Source organism: Nicotiana sylvestris, chromosome 1 (genome assembly GCF_000393655.2).
Source record: "Nicotiana sylvestris chromosome 1, ASM39365v2, whole genome shotgun sequence".
In the NCBI taxonomy this organism is placed as follows: domain Eukaryota; kingdom Viridiplantae; phylum Streptophyta; class Magnoliopsida; order Solanales; family Solanaceae; genus Nicotiana; species Nicotiana sylvestris.
Genome location: NC_091057.1, coordinates 23,508,773 through 23,527,784, shown reverse-complemented (window position 1 = coordinate 23,527,784; position 19,012 = coordinate 23,508,773). Strand labels below are relative to the sequence as shown.

The following is a 19,012-nucleotide window of genomic DNA, read 5'->3' as shown; positions in this document are numbered from 1 at the left end:
TAATTACTCTATTACAAAGAATTTAGCTCAACTAACTTGTGATACTCTTACCACAAGCCACTTTGTCACCCTCTAGTTACAAAGACTTTAACTTATGACTAAATCCATTCACAACATAAACTCAGAGAGTTTACGGATTTTACAAGAGGGTTCCTAATCAACGCTTCTGTCTAAGCAATTTAGGAGATACAATAAGAACAATCACAAAGTTACAACTCAACTAAGGACAATAAGATACTAACTTTAGGAACTGATCCGTAGTAGCGTTTAACTTTGTTCTTCAAGCTCGTGAGAATTAATTTCTCGGTTTTGCAAAAGGCTTGAATGAGAAACTGAAGTGTTTAAGTGATGTTTTGATATAAAATCATTGTTGATACACCTTGATGACATCACTTAAAATGATGTAAGCACTTTAGTTGGTCAAGGAATGAGTGGCCACTGGAAACAGTGCAGTGCAGGCAAAAACAGTGCAGGCAGTCACGTCACATCCAGCTGTGTCCACTTGACTTCGTACTGCTATGAGGGAACAACAAGGGTATCAGGTCCTTGTTTCGTTTTCTATCTCCTGAAGCTATAGTAGTTTACATTTAGCTGGACTCCGTTAACTTGTAGTGTAGCCCAAGTGTGTCAGGTTCCATGTCTGGTCCTTGTCAGTAAGTTTGTTAGATCATCAAAACATTAAACAAATATATTGGAAACTTATCAATTTTCCCCTTTTGATGATGACAAACTTACATATTGACAGCGTGTATTTAGAGAAGGAAGGAGAACCAGATAAAGTAACAGGAGCTCACAAGTTCCCCCTGACTTTATGCCTTCTTTTCTTTGAAACTTATTTATTTATTCCCCGTTTTGGCATCACTAAAAAGACACAAGCAGTCTAACAACATAAAGAAGTCTAGCCGAGCTAACTCATGCCACAAATGTGCACACAACATGATAGAGAAGAGAATTTAAAATTCAAGCAATGAGATAATAAAAGAGGATAGATTTTATATAGATAAATATTTTATATGTCTTTGCTTAAAAAGTAAAGGCAACATTGAACTGTTAAGACAGGAGCAGTACTATTTCATCCCAACCATATCAAAAAAGAAAACAAAACATCTCCTAAAAAAAACATAAAGGAACATTCCAGAAACTGATCACTGAAGGGGTACTTGGGGGCAATAGGAGTAGAGGTCTTGGAGGCTGCAGAAAGTGTTTGGAGAACTAGGTCTTTTCGGGCATTGACCGACTTTTACTCATTCAACAGTTCTGCTTTCAGGTTCTCTACTTGTGCCCTGAGATCAGCATTCTCTTTTGTCAAACGAGCTACTTCATCATTTGACGCTGGAACCCCTTGGGCTTGCTGACCTTCCAGGATAGCATTCCTACCTTGCCTTGCCCTAGCGGCACCTCGAAGAACTTAAACACTTACGCAAGCAGAAACCCGTAAGGAAGGCCATGATTACCATCCTTGAAGGTTGCTAATTTTTGCATGTGTCCAATCATAATAGCAAGCAGGCTTAGAGGAGTAAATCTATCCAGTTACTCCATAAAAAATAGGCCAGACTTAGAAGTCATGGACCTCTTCTCAACACGAGGAAATAGAACTTTGTTTACCAATTCGAAAAGCAGTTGATAATCAGGGAGTAATGCCTTCTTGTGGATCTGGTCCCCCATTTGGTTCGCATTATCCTTCACCACGACATTTCGAAAATTATACTGACACACATCCTTCACATTGGACACACCAACTGTAGGGACTTTAAGAATTTCCCCAAGCAACTTTACATCGAACATGATATCTACTCCATTCACCAAAGCACAAATGTGATCGGTCTCAACAGGAAAGAGGTTAGCAAATAAGCTTTGAACCTCATCCTCATACACCTTAGGTGCATCTATTTGGAATAGATGTCCCCATAGTTGAAACTTAACCAATTCAAGAACTTGTCGCATACCAGCCATCTCAGAGATTGCTGGTCAAACGTATGACCCAGCAGAACCTTTTGGTGCCTTAGGCATTCTAAAACGAAACTGCCTTTACTCCTGAGTCTCTTCACAGAACCTGGTTCCTGAACAGTTTCAGACTTACGTTTGCTGGACTTCCCACCACTTGATTTCTCTTTTCCCTTAGACTTGATTAACACATCCTCATCAGACATCGAGGACTCACTCACAACATCCTTCAACTTGGAACTGGGGGTTGAAACACTCTCTAATGAAGAGGCTTCTTCTTCTTCTAGGACTGTCTCACCAATGAACCAAGTTCCTCTGGTGTTTCCTCTTCCACTTCTACCACAGCGACTGCTTTATCATATATAGGCACATTATCTTTCACCAACCTCCTATTTTGCTTCTTACTACTTTCTTTGCTCTTCTGAAGGGCAGAGTCGTAGGCCACCTTAGCTTGCAACCTGGTAGTAGGTATCTTGGTGGAATACTCAAGAGTGGACACCACCCTTCACTTAATTATGAACGTATCAAGAGCCAGGTTGTCTAAATCCTCCTCATCATTGGACCTCATCTCAGGAGCTTGAATGTCTAGAGGCGCAATAGCAAATGCATGAGTAGAACTGTCCTGGAAATGAGAACCCTGACCTGGGTCCTCCGTAGAGGGATCAGGTGCCTCATGTGAAGGCCTAGTAGTTTCTGCTAGTGCAGCATCCTCAACAGTCACTATGTCTCCTTCTTCCCCCATACCATGTACCTCATTTTTCTGAGAAATTATCTCATGAAGGACACTGTCAGCAGATACCACAAAGATAGTTACAACATTTTCTTCCTCAATCGGCACCACTTCCACCACGGAATATGCAGTAATAATGGCGGAACCCTCTGCGACCTCATGTCTTTGACCTTGTTCTCCACTTGTTCTTTGATTAATGGGAACCTCAGACGATAGAAAGGATGGATCAACAATTTTAGGGATTTCTAAAATGGAGAGAGACAGGGAATCTAGGCGAGGAGTGATTTCAGCGAGGAGAGTAGGAGTGGTTATAAAAGACTCATAGGGGACGGAAGACTCTATAGGATTTTTAGTACCAGGGATGACTGAGGCAGGGATGTCGGAGTTTGTATTAGCCATTGAAAAGATGGACTGAAGGTACTCTAGGAAGTTCTAATTGAAGACTTATGGTATGTGGAGAAAAGAATAGGGTTTTATTAAGGATGGATAATTATGAAGAGAGAGATAGGGACCAGTTCTAAAACAACGGTTGTGCGTGGAGAACTGCAATGTTTCAGAGAGAGATGGAACGATTTGAAGTGAAGATACATGACAGCAAGATCTGAAAAGGTGGATGACATGGCAGTTGTGTTTTGTACCTTTTTAAGACACATATTAAAGAATGCACAGAACTACTCACCTTTGGTACAAGAACTAGGTTCTTGACCTGTTATTTGAAAGTATCAATCCTCTTTTATCGTTCATGTACTGCATTTACAGATTCTATAATCATCATGCATGTTTACCTACAACAGTATTGAAGTGAGTTAGACTTGGCTAGAAAACACTTTTAGTTAGTTTTACCTGAAGGTGATTTTCATAGCCAAATGATAAGGAATCAGGTCCTCAATTGGGTTTTAGCATCCCCAGCTTCACTCTGTTTCTTTCAAAATGTTCTCTACATAATGCTTTAGTGAAGATATCTGCATTTTGGTCTTCTGTGCTACAGAATTTCATACATATCAACCATTTCTCCACATTGTGCCTCAGAAAGTGATGCCTCACATCAATATGCTTGGTTCTTTTGTGTTGAATTGGATTCCTGGCCATGTTGGGTGCATTGGTTTTGTCACATAGAAGAGGCACACTCTCAATAAGTACCCCAAAATCTTTCAGTTGCTGCTTAATCCATAGAAGTTGAGCACAGTAGGACACTGCAGCTACATATTCTGCTTTAGTTGATGAAAGAGCCACTGAATTTTGCTTCCTTGTTCCCCATGAGAGGAGACATGATCCTAGAAAGTGAGCCATTCTAGAAGTGCTTTTCCTGTCCACAAGATAACCGGCATAGTCTGCATCAGCATATCCAATGAGATTAAAACCGTCGCCTGAGGGATAATAAAGAACCAAGTCCTGTATTCCTTTAAGGTATCTCAGAATTTTTTTGGCAGACTTCAAATGAGATTCCTTGGGATTTGAATGAAACCTTGCACATAGCCCCACACTGAAGACAATATCAGGTCTGTTGGCAGTGAGACAGAGAAAAGACCCAATGATTCCTCTATACGTGGTTTGATTCACAGAAGATCCAGTTTCATCCATGTCCAGTCGAGTGGCCGTTGCAATGGGAGTATCTATCACTTTTGATGCTTCCATGTCAAACCTATTCAAGAGCTCCCTGATGTATTTTTGCAGACAAATGAATGTACCCTTTGAGGACTGTTTTACTTGAAGACCCAAGAAGAAGTTTAGTTCCCCCATCATGCTCATTTCAAACTCACTTCCCATGAGTATTGCAAATTCTTCACACAGAGACTCAGTTGTTGCCCCAAAAATGATATCATCAACATAGACATGAACAATGAGCAGGTTCCTTCCCTGTTTCTTTAGGAACAAGTGTTGCCAATTTTCCCTCTTTTAAAACCATTTTCCAAGAGGAGTTTTGACAGCCTTTCATACCAAGCTCGAGGAGCCTGTTTCATCCCATACAATGCTTTGTCCGGTTTAAACACATAATCAGGGTGTTCATGACATTCAAACATTGGAGGTTGCTTTACATAGACTTCTTCCTTAAGAAGTCCATTCAGAAAAGCACTTTTGACATCCATTTGGAACATGGTGAATTCCCTATGAGATGCAAAAGCTATTAGAATTCTAATAGCTTCCATGCGAGTGACTGGAGCAAACGTTTTATCATAATCAATACCTTCCTCCTGATTGTCGCCTTGAACCACTAGCATGGCCATATTCCTTGTGGTATTTCCATGTTCATCAAGCTTGTTCCTGAATACCCACCTGGTTCCTATAATGGTTCAATCCGAGGATCTAGGTACCAAGTGCCAGACATTGTACCTTTCAAACTGATGTAACTTATTTTGCATGGGTGTAATCCAATCTGCATCTTTCAAGGCTTCCTTGATATTCTTGGGTTATATATAGGAGAGAAAGGCTGAGAAGGCAAGTGAATTTCTGGCTTTTGACCTGGTTTGTTCTCCGGAATCTAGAGGGGTAATTATGTTGTCAAGAGGATGAAAGCTTTTATGTCTCCAGTGAAACGTCTGAGGTTTATTTATAGAGAATGTGGGTACATTTGAATGGTTTTCCTATGTTCTTCTCTCAGGTGCTAGTGGACTACCCTGAACTGCGTCAACCACTTATTCTTCAGCTTCAGTGGTTGTAATTGAAGTAACTGTTTCCATTGAAGATGAGTCAGTATTGTCTTCACTCAACTCTTTTACTTGGCTTATCATATCTGCGTTTCCATTTTTCATGTCAATGAATTCACCAGGGACTAGTAAGGGTTCTCCATTTTGATCTTCTTCAGCACTCTTCTCATAGGATGGATAAGACTCATCAAAAATAACATGAACACTTTCCTCAACACATCGAGTCCTTATTGTATATCTTGTACGCTTTGCTTTGAGAAGAGTATCCCAGAAATATTCTTTTATCACTCTTGGCATCAAATTTACCAAGCTGATCCTTTTCCATTATTGAGAACATAACATTTGCACCCAAATATTCTTAGGTGAGTCAACTTGGGTTTCCTTCCATTTAGCAACTCATATAGGGATTTGTTCAGGAGTGATCTGATCATGCACCTGTTCACCAAGTAGCAGGCAGTGTTGACCGCTTCAGCCTAGAAGTTCTTTGCAATTCCACTATCAATTAGCATTGTTCTTGCCATCTGTTCATAAGTTTTGTTCTTCTTTTCCACTACTCCATTTTGCTGGGGAGTTCTAGGAGTTGAGAAGTTGTGAGTGATGCCATTTTCATTGCAGAACTCATTAAATTTGGCATTGTCAAATTCTGTTCCATAATCTGATCTAATACATGCGACTCTAGACTCCATCTTTACTTGGATTTTCTTCACAAAGGCCACAAACACCTCAAAGGTTTCATCTTTAGTTCTAAGAAACAGAGTCCATGTGAATCTGGAGTAGTCATCCACTAACACAAAAATGTTTCTTTTTCCTTCCCTGCTTAGCACTCTCATAGGAGCACACAGGTCCATATGCAGAAGCTCGAGTGGCTTTGGGGTGCTCACATCCCTTTTAGACTTAAAAGAGGACTTCACATGTTTTCCTCTAGCATAGGCATCACAAACATTTTGTACATTGAACTTTGACATGGGCAGACCATGGACCAGGTCCTTCTGAATTAGTTTGTTCAGAAGAGAAAAGCTTGCGTGCCCCAATCTTTTGTGCCACAGTACAACATCATCATCAACAACTTTCAGACAACTCAGATCACCACTTTGTAAGGACTCGAAATCAACAACATAGATGTTCTTGTATCTCTTGGCCACAAGTACCACTTCACCAGTTACCAGATTAGTAACTGTACATATCTTGGACAAGAATTCCACCTTATTTCCTTTATCACAGATCTGATAGACACTCAAGACACTGTACTTAAGGCCATTGACATAGTACACATTTTCAATAGAATGAGTGAGTGACTTCCCGACTTTTCCAACTCCAAGAATGTACACCTTTTTCCCATTGCCAAAGGATACACTCCCTCCTTGCAGGGCTTTTAGTGAAAGAAAGTCCATGGTGTCCCTAGTCATGTGCTTTGAACACCCACTTTCCATGAACCATTGTTGACCGCTTCCTTTCATTGTTCCCTACACAAGAAGATCAAGAGTTAGTTTTAGGAACCCAAGCAAGTTTGGGTCCCTTGTAGTAGGCAAGAGGATGAATAAGATCTCTCTTAGTCCATGCAGGTAATATGCATTTTTTGTGAGTGGAACCTGGTCCCTCTTTTGTAGTCACTTTTTCAGCAAACACTTTATTTTTATAAACAGATTGAACCCTGTCCCGGCAATTTTCTTTGAAGTGCCTATTGTTCCTACAATGGGTACAAAGCCAGTTATCAGGAACAGTGATGTACTTGTTGTGAGGGTTGTAAGGAGCGTGAGGAGTTTTCTCCCTTTGGAACCCTATTCCCTGCCTGTTTCCACCATTATTACTATACATGGTAGTGATAGCTTCTAAGGACCATGTCCACTTTAGAGACTTTTCAAGATTATTTTTTACTCTTTCCAGTTCAGTTGGGATGTGCTTGTTTTTCTCAGTTTCAACACACATCCTAGTTCTCACAACTTTCAACTCATTTTCAAGCCTAATGTGTTCCTCACTGGCTATCTCTTTTCCTTTTCCAATAATTCCAAGTTTAGACTTAGTTCCTAGTCCCTTTATTGTTTCCCTTACGTCTACAATTTCTACAAGGAGATCATCTCTTGTTTTATCAGCTTCCCCTAGTTCTAAGATTAGGTCATCCTTATCATCGACAAGGTTATGATAGGCATAAATCAATAGATTAGCTAAAGACATAAGTTTCTTAGGAAAGTAGGATTTCAAATTTCTCTGAACATCCCTGAAATTTATCTTTTTGTCGTCATCATTTTCATCATCATCTGATTGGGACATCAAAGCGAGATTTGAGTCATATTCATTTTTCTCGCCTTCAACTGACATCATGAAACTATCGCCAACATCAGTTTCATCTTCAGACTCACTAGAGGAATCCCCGCATGCTGCAAGAGCCTGTTTCATTACATGGTCAGCAGATCTCTTTATTTTGAAGTCCTTGAGAGGAACCAGGTTCCTCTTAGCTGCTTTCTCAGGGTTGTACTTGGAGAATTCTTGCTTCAAGTGAGGACAGTCTTTGATAAAGTGTCCATGCTTTTCACACTTATGACAAAGATCATAGTTTTTTGGTTTGCTAGAGTTGCCCCTTTTTAATATTTCTCCATTTTTTCTGACCATCTTCTGCAATCTTTTGGTTAATTAAGCCATGTCACTGTCTTCCTCACTTGAGTCATTGCTATCAGCTTTGAGTACCAGGTTCTTTTCTTTCTCTGTTTCTCTTCTTTTACTATCTACCTTCCTCTTCATAACATAGGTCTTCAGATTTCCAACCAGCTCTTCAATGGTCATCTCCTGCAAGTCCTTTGATTCAGTAATAGCATTCACCTTGCTTTCCTACGGACTATGCAGATTACTGAGGATTTTCCTTACTAGCTTGTTCCTAGGAATGGTTTCACCATGTGAGTGTAACTCATTTATGTTGGAAGTGAATCTTGTGTGCATATCTTGAATAGATTCATCGTCCTTCACCCTTAAGAGTTCATACTCGGCAGGAAGCATATCAATCTTAGATTGTTTTACTTGGGTGGTTCCCTCATGAGTTGTTTGCAAAGCTTCCCATATCTCCTTAGCAGTGTCACAAACGGAAATTCTATTGTATTCTTCAGGTCCTATTCCACATACCAAAATCTTCTTGGCATGAAAATTCTTATCCAAAGCTTTTATATCTGCGTCGGTGTATTCTTTACTGGTTTTTGGAATTGAGAATGGAAGTTCTTCCAGTACCTTTATTGGAACATAAAGACCGTCACATATGACATCCCATAACTCAGAATCCTCAGCCATGATAAAATCATGCATTTTTATTTTCCACCACTCATAGTATTGTCCATTGAACCTAGGTGGTTGGTATGTAGATTGACCTTCTTCAAAATTTGATGGAGCAGCCATAAGGATCCTTCCTAAGTATTAGCCTGATAGGAGGAACCTGCTCTGATATCAATTATTAGTTTGTATGGGTCCACCAAACAGTAGAGTACCTGGTCGTCTATGAGGTTGTACTGAGAATGCTAATAAAACAATAAGTAAATAAGACACAGGATTTTTACGTGGAAAAATCCTAACTCAAGGGGACAAAAACCATGAACTACACCTGTAGGCTTTCAACTTCACTAACTTGTAAAAACCTATTACAAGCCACTTTGTAATGACTCCATTACAAAGAATTCAACTCAACTAACTTGTGATACTCTTACCACAAGCCATTTTGTCACTCTCTAGTTACAAAATTTTTAACTTATGACTAAACCTAGCCACAACATAAACTCAGAGAGTTTACGGATTTTACAAGAGGGTTCCTAATCAACGCTTCTGGCTAAGCAATTTAGGAGATACAATAAGAACAATCACAAAGTTACAACTCAACTAAGGATAACAAGATACTAACTTTAGGAACTGGTCTGTAGTAGCATTTAACTTTGTTTTTCAAGCTCGTGAGAATTAATTTCTCAGTTTTGCAAAAGGCTTGATGAGGAACTGAAATGTTCAAGTGATGTTTTGATATAAAGTCGTTGTTGATACACCTTGATGACATCACTTGAAATGATGTAAGCACTTTAGTTGGTCAAGGAATAAGTGGCCACTGGAAATAGTGCAGTGCAGTCAGAAACAGTGCAAGTAGTCACGTCGCTTCCAGCTGTGTCCAATTGACTTCGTGCTATGAGGGAACCACAAGGGTATCAGGTCCTTATTTGGTTTTCTATCTCCTGAAGCTATAGTAGTTCACATTTAGTTGGACTTTGTTAACTTGCAATATAGCCCAAGTGTGTTAGGTTTCCTGTCTGGTCCTTGTCAGTAAGTTTGTTAGATCATCAAAACATAAGACAAAGACATTGAAAACCTATCACAATGTGATTAAGCTTACGTGGGTATCTTAATCCCATACAATTCGTGAAATCCTATTCAAGTCATTACTCAATCGAAGGCCCAAACATCATCATTTATCCATCACAATTACACCCTTATTCTACTACCAGGGCCGCATTCCATTTCTTCTAAATGCCATTAGTCTTAGACTCATTTGAGTTCATTCAAGCTATAATGAGCTTTATATAACATAGAGAAACTATCAACTTTTCTTGTTTTCATGGGCTTAATCCCGAGGACTTATCTATTCTCGTCACCTTCTAACTCGCCTTTTCTTATCCCTACTCCTGTCTTCCTAAAATCTTGTCGCTCTACCATACTTTAGCTTGCGACCTATACATACCTGTTTATACTATTCGCAACCTTCCTTCAACTTACTTGCACTAGAGATTTCCTTATGTTATTCTAGAACATCAAGTGAGACATCACACCATATCTAACTCCTCTTTACTCTCTTGGCCAAATCTCTCGGTACTTAGAAACCATAGGCTGGAAGGTACACCACTGACACCGCCACTATCATTCCTAGATATTGAATCCCAACACTTCTAACCTTCTATCCGAAGTATGGACTATTCATAATCTTCTGCGTTTGAGTATCTCATACGTTCTCGCATCGTATACTTTATCTCTTTCGTGACCTCCCTTCCACATAGGTATAATTCACGTCCATAACTTGAAACTATATTATAATAATTGCACCCCTGGTGCATACACAATCCAGTTGGAGCTTCGTACTGACTTCTTATAAGGCTGGTACTTTTCTAATCGGCTTTATCGTGGGGCTGTTATAGAATATGGTTGTTGTACTATCTCTCTTGTACCTCTGATATTAACAGTAATTCTGCAATATTCTCAATCACGATGTCCATAATTTCGTGGGTCCAATAATCAAACTCATGATTTACTTGGGTGATGTAATTCTTTATTTTCCTCTTTCCTCTAATCAACCTTTATGAAGGCTTAAGCTATCTTCTGATTTGCGGTTCATGGTGTTAGTTATTACTTTAGCCCTTCAAGTACGCTATGGAATATCTATGATTTAATCTTCTAACAATTTGATCTATTATCTATGACCTGGGCTCAATTCTATCATATAACTCAAACAAGAATCTTTTACGGCTATATGATTTTCAATATATATGTTGCATGGATAATACTCCGAACTCTTAAGTGCGTTCATAACGTAACCAACTCTGGATCATTAATCGAATAATTTCTTCTGGACCTCCTCAGCTTTCTTTAACGTAGGTAATTACTTTACCTGGTCTTTCTGCCCCCTATTTGTGCGCATGCTTAGCTTATCTTAGTGCCCACGCATATTGGAATTCCATACAATTCATATGATCTTGAATATTACCTCTAATTTTACTTCCCTTTTCATTAGCCATGGTAGGTGTCATTTTCTTATGGAGTGCATATAATGTTGTTATGAGACTATTATTACATGACTATTTCCTATTTAGGTCATTGTGCTTAGGTTGAAGCCTTCTCCCTTATTTCCTCAGCTAGTTTTTCATTGTAGTACTTAGGGAGACCTCCTGTCTCTTATAAAGTTGTAAGCTGGTTATATCGTTTACCCGATAGAATTTTTTATGTTTGTACTCACCTTTAATTATCCTTAGTTACTTACCTTCACGCCCTTATGCTTATAGGGTTGCTTCTGAACTAATATTTTGACTGTATTCCCAATGACATTCTCTTTTATTTCAGTAACACTCATATGGTAACTTTAACTACCCCAACTTCTATCTTAATACTTCCCAAGTATCATGATATTATATTTGCGATACTGAATTCCCCATGTTAGGATTTACTATGTTTATCTTGCACGATCTGTTGATTTGTCTGTATCCTCTTATCTAGCCATAACTAGGCTCTTCCTAAATCAATTACTAACTACTCATTGGTCCATCCTCATATCAATATTCCCTGTAATCTTTCTTGAGTTATTTCCTTTGTCTGAACTTACCGCTCGCATTGGCTCCTTATTCATCAATAACATCTCGGGCAGGAACCCTCACTTTCTCTTCTTGACGACGTGTTTGTATAATGTTCTGGAATCGTAGAATATTTGTAGGCTTTGAATAAGTGGAATCTCATCCCTTGTTTATTTTATCACATTCTTACTTTGCCCATTCCATAATTACTAGAACCACTTAACACTGACTTAATGCCACATCACTTCATATTCCCCCTTTTAGAGGAGTACTAATAATTAGTGCTACAACGATCTACCTATAGATGTTTTACCTCTTTATCTTTGGCATCTTCTCACATCATTGATGACCCTTACTATCTTTGTGGTGATCCTTCTGTACCAAGGATAGCAACTTTCCTTACTCGTAAGGGTGACACTTAGTATAACTAGCACATACAGTCCATTAAGCTTAACTTTGCTCACATTGCTTGCTTTAGGGAAGCATATTCTTGAATGACCTTTCTCTGCATTTTTTATGAATCTTCTTCTGTTGTCCATTCTATTATCGCTGGAATGCAATCTGAAATTCTCATGATGCCGATCAATATCAAATTACTCAGTCCCTAATGCATGTTTAGCTTACCTTGTTCACCAGCCCATACTGATTTCTATTACTTTGGGGTCTAACATTTTCCTTCTGGTAGTCATGTTGGAGTCACAAACTTATTTCTCAAAATGAGGATACAACCTTATGGCCTATGCTCTTTCGTTGTCTCCAGGCCTGACACCTCTCATCTTTTCCTTCCCTCAGTTATAGACTATGTAGCACTGGCATTTCATTTTCTTTTCCACCGCTATCGTCCATGTATCACATCTTAATCATAATGCTTCATTAACTCTCTTCTTATTTCTTGCTAACATTTATGTCTATCACTTTATTCTGGAAACACGAACAAGATATTTTCTCTTAGCTCCCCTGGCTCCATCCATTGGCTCTTCGAGTTGCCTAACATTTTCTTTCTACTAGTGACGGGAGCCACATTAAGATAATATTTATCCCTTTCAAGGCATCCAATGCCTATCTTTGTAGTATCCATATCTAACCGTACTATTTTAGAGTACACCATCTGGGTGCCTCATAAGGAAATCTATTAGCATATTTGCACTATCCTTTGGAAATGTCAACTAACGCAAACATTTCATCCCGTATTTTGGATCACTCTAACCCCAACTAGATCTTGATATTCGTCCTTCTGTTATACTACTTTTGTTAACTTTCATAGGACATAAATGAGATGGGTGTGGTCATTTGTACATACCTCTACTACCGTTGAAGGTAACTCAAAATTCTTATATCTTCTGTCCTGAATGGTAAATAATGATAGTCTTCATTAACTGGGCGCCTCATACCTTTCTTCACCTTGCTTCTTTTACTTGTTGAGACTTGTACTATCTTCTGAATCTCTCATTGCCTTTCACCATAGGGGTGGATAGATATCCTTGCCTTAAGGCTCCTTATCAAGAGGCTTACACGCCTTAGTACATACATAATCTACTAAAAACCATACATATTCTCATCATAAGCATCATGAAAAATCGAGTTCCTCTAACTCAACTCTTCCATATCTGCATTCAATCTCTTACCAACTGGAGGTATCGTCATATTAAGGACAAAATAAAAGCTAGGAGTTTGAATTCTTATAAATGAGCTCTACCACACAATCTAGAGTAAGAAGAAAGAGTGACAGTCCTAAATGCCTTGTAGCCTCCTGCTTATAAGTGTGGTGCACGACACACCCATAAACAAGACTCTACTAGACACGGCTTGTAGACTCCCTAGGACAGAACTACTCTGATAAAACTTTTGTCACGACCTAAACCTATGGGACGCAACAAGCACCCAGTACCTTACTCTACCGAGTACCAGCATAACATATCTTTCTTATTGTGCTTTCATTGGCAAATGGGCCAAACGGGCCATCATCGACTAACCAGAATAAACATAAAGGAATACTCAATATAGAATGACCCAACCTAACATTAAAACTTATACATGTGAAATACGGGCCTATAAGGCCAACATGATCATTTGTAAACTCAAAATATAGGCCGGCAAGGCCATACAAGCATTCGTATACATGACATCTGTCTATAAGCCTCTAAGAGTACATACTTATCATAAAGGTTGAGGTAGGGCCCTGCCATACCAAATAATACACATCTAAATCATACTGACCAAACAAGCAACTCCGGAGCAAATGAAGCGCACCAACATCTTCCGTTGATATGATGACCTACTTGGAAGACTCTCAACATGTCTATCGAAACCTGGGGGCATGAAACGCAGCGTCCCCAGGCAAAAGGGACATCAGTACAAATAATGTACCGAGTATGTAAGGAATGTAAAAAAGTACATAACAGACATGGAAGAAATATAGAGTAAATGACTCAACCTATAAGTCTGGATAACTCTGTAAATCAGGAAATAATTATAGTGTCATGCATATGCATATGAATGTCATGTCATGCATAGGTACATGTTTCATAACATCACCAGACCTCTGAGGGCATCCCACCATATCATCTAGGCCGCTGTGGGCAAAATCATCAACGTATACCAGCTGATCAGGTGGTGGTACGTATATAATGTCGTAACCTTTTTCCCATATCCCATATACATATATACACGTATATAACGCCATCTGATCATGGGTCAATGTAAATGAATGCAATGCATGAGAAGTACGTCAATAAAATCTTTTGGAGTGTCATAAGACCATTTTGCCTTTGATTAATATTATGAAATAAACTTTATCAACTTACATATTGTCTGTGACTCATGAACAGATGATAGAATAAAATGACACATGAAAATTCAAGAACATAGGCATCTCTAATACTTCTATGAATAGAGTCATTTATGGAAGTTGTGCATTGCTCGTTTCGTTTATGTCTTATAGACCATGCCAAAAGAAAGAAGGGATAGCCTTAACATACATGAGTCGATTCTCTTGATAATCCCTCTAACACCCGTTAATTGCGACAAAACATGTAAAATCGAGATCGAAATAGGGAACAATCTGTATGAAATGATCAAAGAAATAATGTTGCTATTGCAAAATCATCTCTGTTGAAACTCTTTCTCAAGAGATTTAGTATTAACTTTGCTATTCAATGGAAAGCTTGGCTGAAATATTTCTTAAGAGGTTAGAACTAACGTTACTATGTATTTGAAAAGGTTGGATGAACTCTCTTAATACTTTCTAAAGTGTGTTTGTAATGGAAAGGATATTATAAAGTTAACCACTTGAACATCTAAGACCAAATGAAGCAAATATGAAAATCTTCTAAATGACTTTTACACGTAATAAAGAATGTAGTACTTTGTGGTTATAACTTAGTTGCCACCTTTCAGTTTGACGTGTGAGCCATTAGTTTGATTAGTGAGCTGTCCCATAATCAAATATTAAACCTTATCCAATAATTCCTTAATTAATTAGGTAATATCCCACTACCCAATAATTAACCAATTGCTTACATAATTAAGAATTATCTTGACTTATTTAAAATACGAATCACTTTTAACACACCTTATACACCTTACAATCATTATAATGTGGTACCTTGTATGGAACTAGTCTATAAATACCGGGAACTAGGCTTATTTTATCCCAAAATGTCAAACTTCAACGAAATTCATTTGCTTCGATTCACTTACCCTCTCGCTTTCACAAATTTACTTACCTTTTTTTAAAATAAAATCATATTTATAATCCCAAAATAATCTCATTCCCGAGCTTACATCGATTAACTTACGACAAAACTTTAACGTACAAAAAAATGCGGGATGTAACATCTCATTTTTTAGCTTTCATCAATTTATTTATGGCGTACTTCCATATACGAAAATATGGGGTGTAACATTGGTATCAAAGACCTGGGTTCATAGGAGTCGTGAGTCACAAGCCGGTTTATTAGAGCCACGCGGATTGGTAAATAGACATTTGTACTTATCTTCGAGAGGCTATGGAACTGTTAGGAAAATCACACTTCATTTGATTCCTTGTCGTGCGAGATTATTGACTGCGAAATTCTAAACTTCTGTCTTCTATTCTCTCACAGATGGTGAGGACACGTGCTACCGGAGATGACTAGGCACCCGCGCACCCTACTAGTGCCGCCAGAGGCCGAGGGCGCACATGTGATGCAGCCAGAGCACCCGTGCGAGCTGCCACAGAGAGCCACCAGCGGCTCCAGCCAGAGCTCAGGTGCCTGATATGCCTACTACTACTACTACTACTCCGGCTCTCCAGGAGACCTTTGCACAGTTCATGAGCATGTATAGCACTTTAGTTCAGGCAGGGTTGATTTCCCTTGTTGCAGCCACATCTCAGGCCAGGAGAGGAGCACAGACTCCCACCGCCGGCACCCCAGAGTAGCGGGTTCAGGTTGATCACATCCCAGAGGTTATACTGGTACCGCTTGTAGCCCCAGCTTAGCGCGAGGAGGCTTGAGAGGTATAAGAAGTATGACCCTCCTACATTCGGTGGTCTAGCATCAGAGGATGCTTAGGGATTTCTGGAGGAGTGCCACCATATCCTCCGCACCATGGGTATAACAGAGTTGAGTGGGGTTTCTTTCACTGCCTTCCAGCTTCGAGGGGCAGCCTATCAGTGGTGGCGTACTTTTGAGTTGGATAGTCCGGCTGAGGCAGCTTCCCTTACATGGACCCAGTTCTCAAATATGTTTTTGAGGGAGTATGTCCCTTAGATCCTTAGAGACGCATGGCGCGTGGAGCTTGAGCATTTGTGCCAGGGTACTATGACTGTTTTGGAGTATGCTGTCCATTTCAGTGACTTGGCTAGACATGCACCGACCTTGGTTTCTACAGTTCCAGAGAGAGTTTCACAGTTTATTGAGGGACTCATTTCCAGCATCAAGTCTAGCATGGCCCGGGAGTTAGAGATGGATATCGCCTATCAGCAAGTGGTGATTATAGCTAGGAGAGTAGAGGGCATGCTTGCTCGGGATAGGGAGGAGAGAGAGGCCAAGAGGTCTTGAGAGTCGGGCCATTATATGGTTCCCGTGCCCCAGCTGCAGTTCATCATGGAAGGGGTTATATGAGTCGCCTCGTTCATTTAGCTCTTCCAGTAGCCAGTGGTATTCCAACTCTCCCAAACCTCAGGAGCCTTATTATGCACCTCTAGTATCTAGTGTGCCTCCTACATGGGGTGCTTTCAGTGGTCAGTCCAGCAGACCTAACCCAAGCCAAACACAGCCGCCACGCCCTCCTAGATCTTGTTTTGTGTGTGGCGACTGATCGGAGCCAACCCTACACCACTACAAAGTAGCAAGGGTGGTCGAAACAGCTTTTACCCGAGATGGTCGGGATCGAATCCACAGTGAGCTAGAAGTGGGAATTGGATTCCTATCTAAACTAGAGATGCGTGTTGCTCTTAATTACTCTTCCATTATTCTTTTGGTTGGTTTTTTACTTCTAATATTTATGCTAATAGTATGCTAAATTAAACTAAGAATGATTGCTTGCAGTGTTTTCTAATTAGTTAAAGAGGCACTAGGGAAGTGACTTTGTCCTAGGTGAATACTTGACGGAATCTAAAGCCTAAGGCAAAGACGTTATGTTGGGAATTATGATATAGCCAATGCACAGAATTACTCACTCTATACCTCTCGGTAGTTTGAGTGACTTTGCCCTAATTGACTTTCTTAAGACCAATTGAGTGTAAAATTTTTGCAAGCAATATAGGCTCAAGTCGGGTATTACTATCTCTAGGTTTAATCCTTTAATTGGGGCTATCAATCTCTTAATTACACCCCAATTCCTTGTTGGACTGGTTTTTCTAGACTCAAGCTCTCTTTCTCAAGAATAGCCCTAGTGAAATGGCATAAATTATTGTTTGCAACTACCAATTCAACATGAAATCAGTCCAAATATCATCTACCCATAAACATTTAGGCCTTAAATCAAAAGACCCATCAAATACTCACATTAGGGTTGAGCCACAACCCTAGCTAATGGGTCTAGCTACTCATGATAATGGAAAAAATAAAGAAATAGATGAAGAATAACCCATAAGATTCAATTGCAAGCTAATAATTGAAGATTCAATGATAAACCCACTATAAAATTACTCAAAATAGTCAAATACAGTCGTTCACGTGCTCTGTTGAAAGTTAGATTAAAAAAGATGACCTAAAACTTGGAAAAGAAAGTATTTATACTAGGCCAAATTTTTTGGACAAAAATACCCCTATAGGGGTACCGCGGACCGCAAGAAATGGAGTGCAGTCACGATGAGGCTTTCTGTCTTCAAGTCTCTACTCTCTAAACTTGGCCATCGCGGGCCGCATAAAATGCACTGCGGCCGCGATGGCTTTAACTGCGGTCCGCACAAAAAGGACCGCGGACCGCATTGGCATTAATCTCCAAATTCCCAACTCTCTGAACCCTATATTTGAGGACCGCACAAACTCGATTGCGGTCACGGTGAGGCCACTGCGTTTCGCATAATATACTTTTCGGCCACAATGCTTGAGTTTCCAAAATATGCACCTCTCTGAATCTCCTCACTGCGGACCGCACTAAATGGAATGCGGCCGCAGTGGATCTGTTACAAGTCCGGATATAAGTGCCATAAGCTTGCCCCTTATGTGAGTCACCACTAATGTAAGCGTCATTCAACTCAAGATCATATTGAGCTTTTGTGGAGATATAGTGAAGGCTTTTGGTTTAGGGTAGGAAATATTTGGTCTAGCTGGATTCCATCTTCCCTTAAGCACTTCATTTGCTTCATTTTTGCATACATGCTCTTGACTTTTTGAGTCATTTAACTTCTTCCTTAGGGGTTAGAGAGAGACACTATCACTCTTTCTTGTTCATTTCAAACCTTTTTCTCCTTTCTCAATTTTCCACAGCTTTCATCTCTTTACTTTTATTGAATCCCTTCATTTTTTTTCTACATTGATCATTCTTTTCTTTTTTTGACTTTTTAATTTTCTTTCTTTTTCATTGTGTTTCCTTTTCTTCATTTTGTACCTTTTACCACTTTGTTGCATTCCTCGTCTCTCCCCCCAAACTTATGCTTTTGCCTTGTGATAAGGAAGGATATGGTACCAAGAAAGGGTTTTTTAGAATGGGTAAAGGCTTGTATCATAGTTTTTTGAAAGAAAAAGGTCTATGGCTCAAAAGGGTTGACTAGGGATATTATCATTAGTAGGCTCTGGAAGTTTTCAAGACGTAATTTGGATCAAGGAGAGCCTATAATCACATTTCAAGTCAAACTACACTTAGAATTTTGCCTAGACAAACATTCATGGCAAGTTCTAGACTAATGGCTCGGGACTTGGATTAGCAATTCAAATTCTCACCATACAAACTATAGGATTGCTAAAGAGACA

The 19,012-nt window shown here is 39.5% G+C and overlaps 1 protein-coding gene across 1 annotated transcript; it reads right to left on the bottom strand.

The window, feature by feature from the left end:
* Window positions 1–3,559: 3,559 nt before the first annotated feature.
* LOC138891225 (secreted RxLR effector protein 161-like) lies at window positions 3,560–4,309 on the bottom strand. The gene has a single exon (XM_070174416.1). It carries the CDS (start codon window positions 4,307–4,309, stop codon window positions 3,560–3,562), a length of 750 nt encoding a protein of 249 aa, XP_070030517.1.
* Window positions 4,310–19,012: the final 14,703 nt, after the last annotated feature.

Coding starts and splice junctions, on each gene's coding strand:
- LOC138891225 (XM_070174416.1), bottom strand. CDS start 4,309: ATGGAAGCATCAAAAGTGATAGATACTCCCATTGCAACGGCCACTCGA.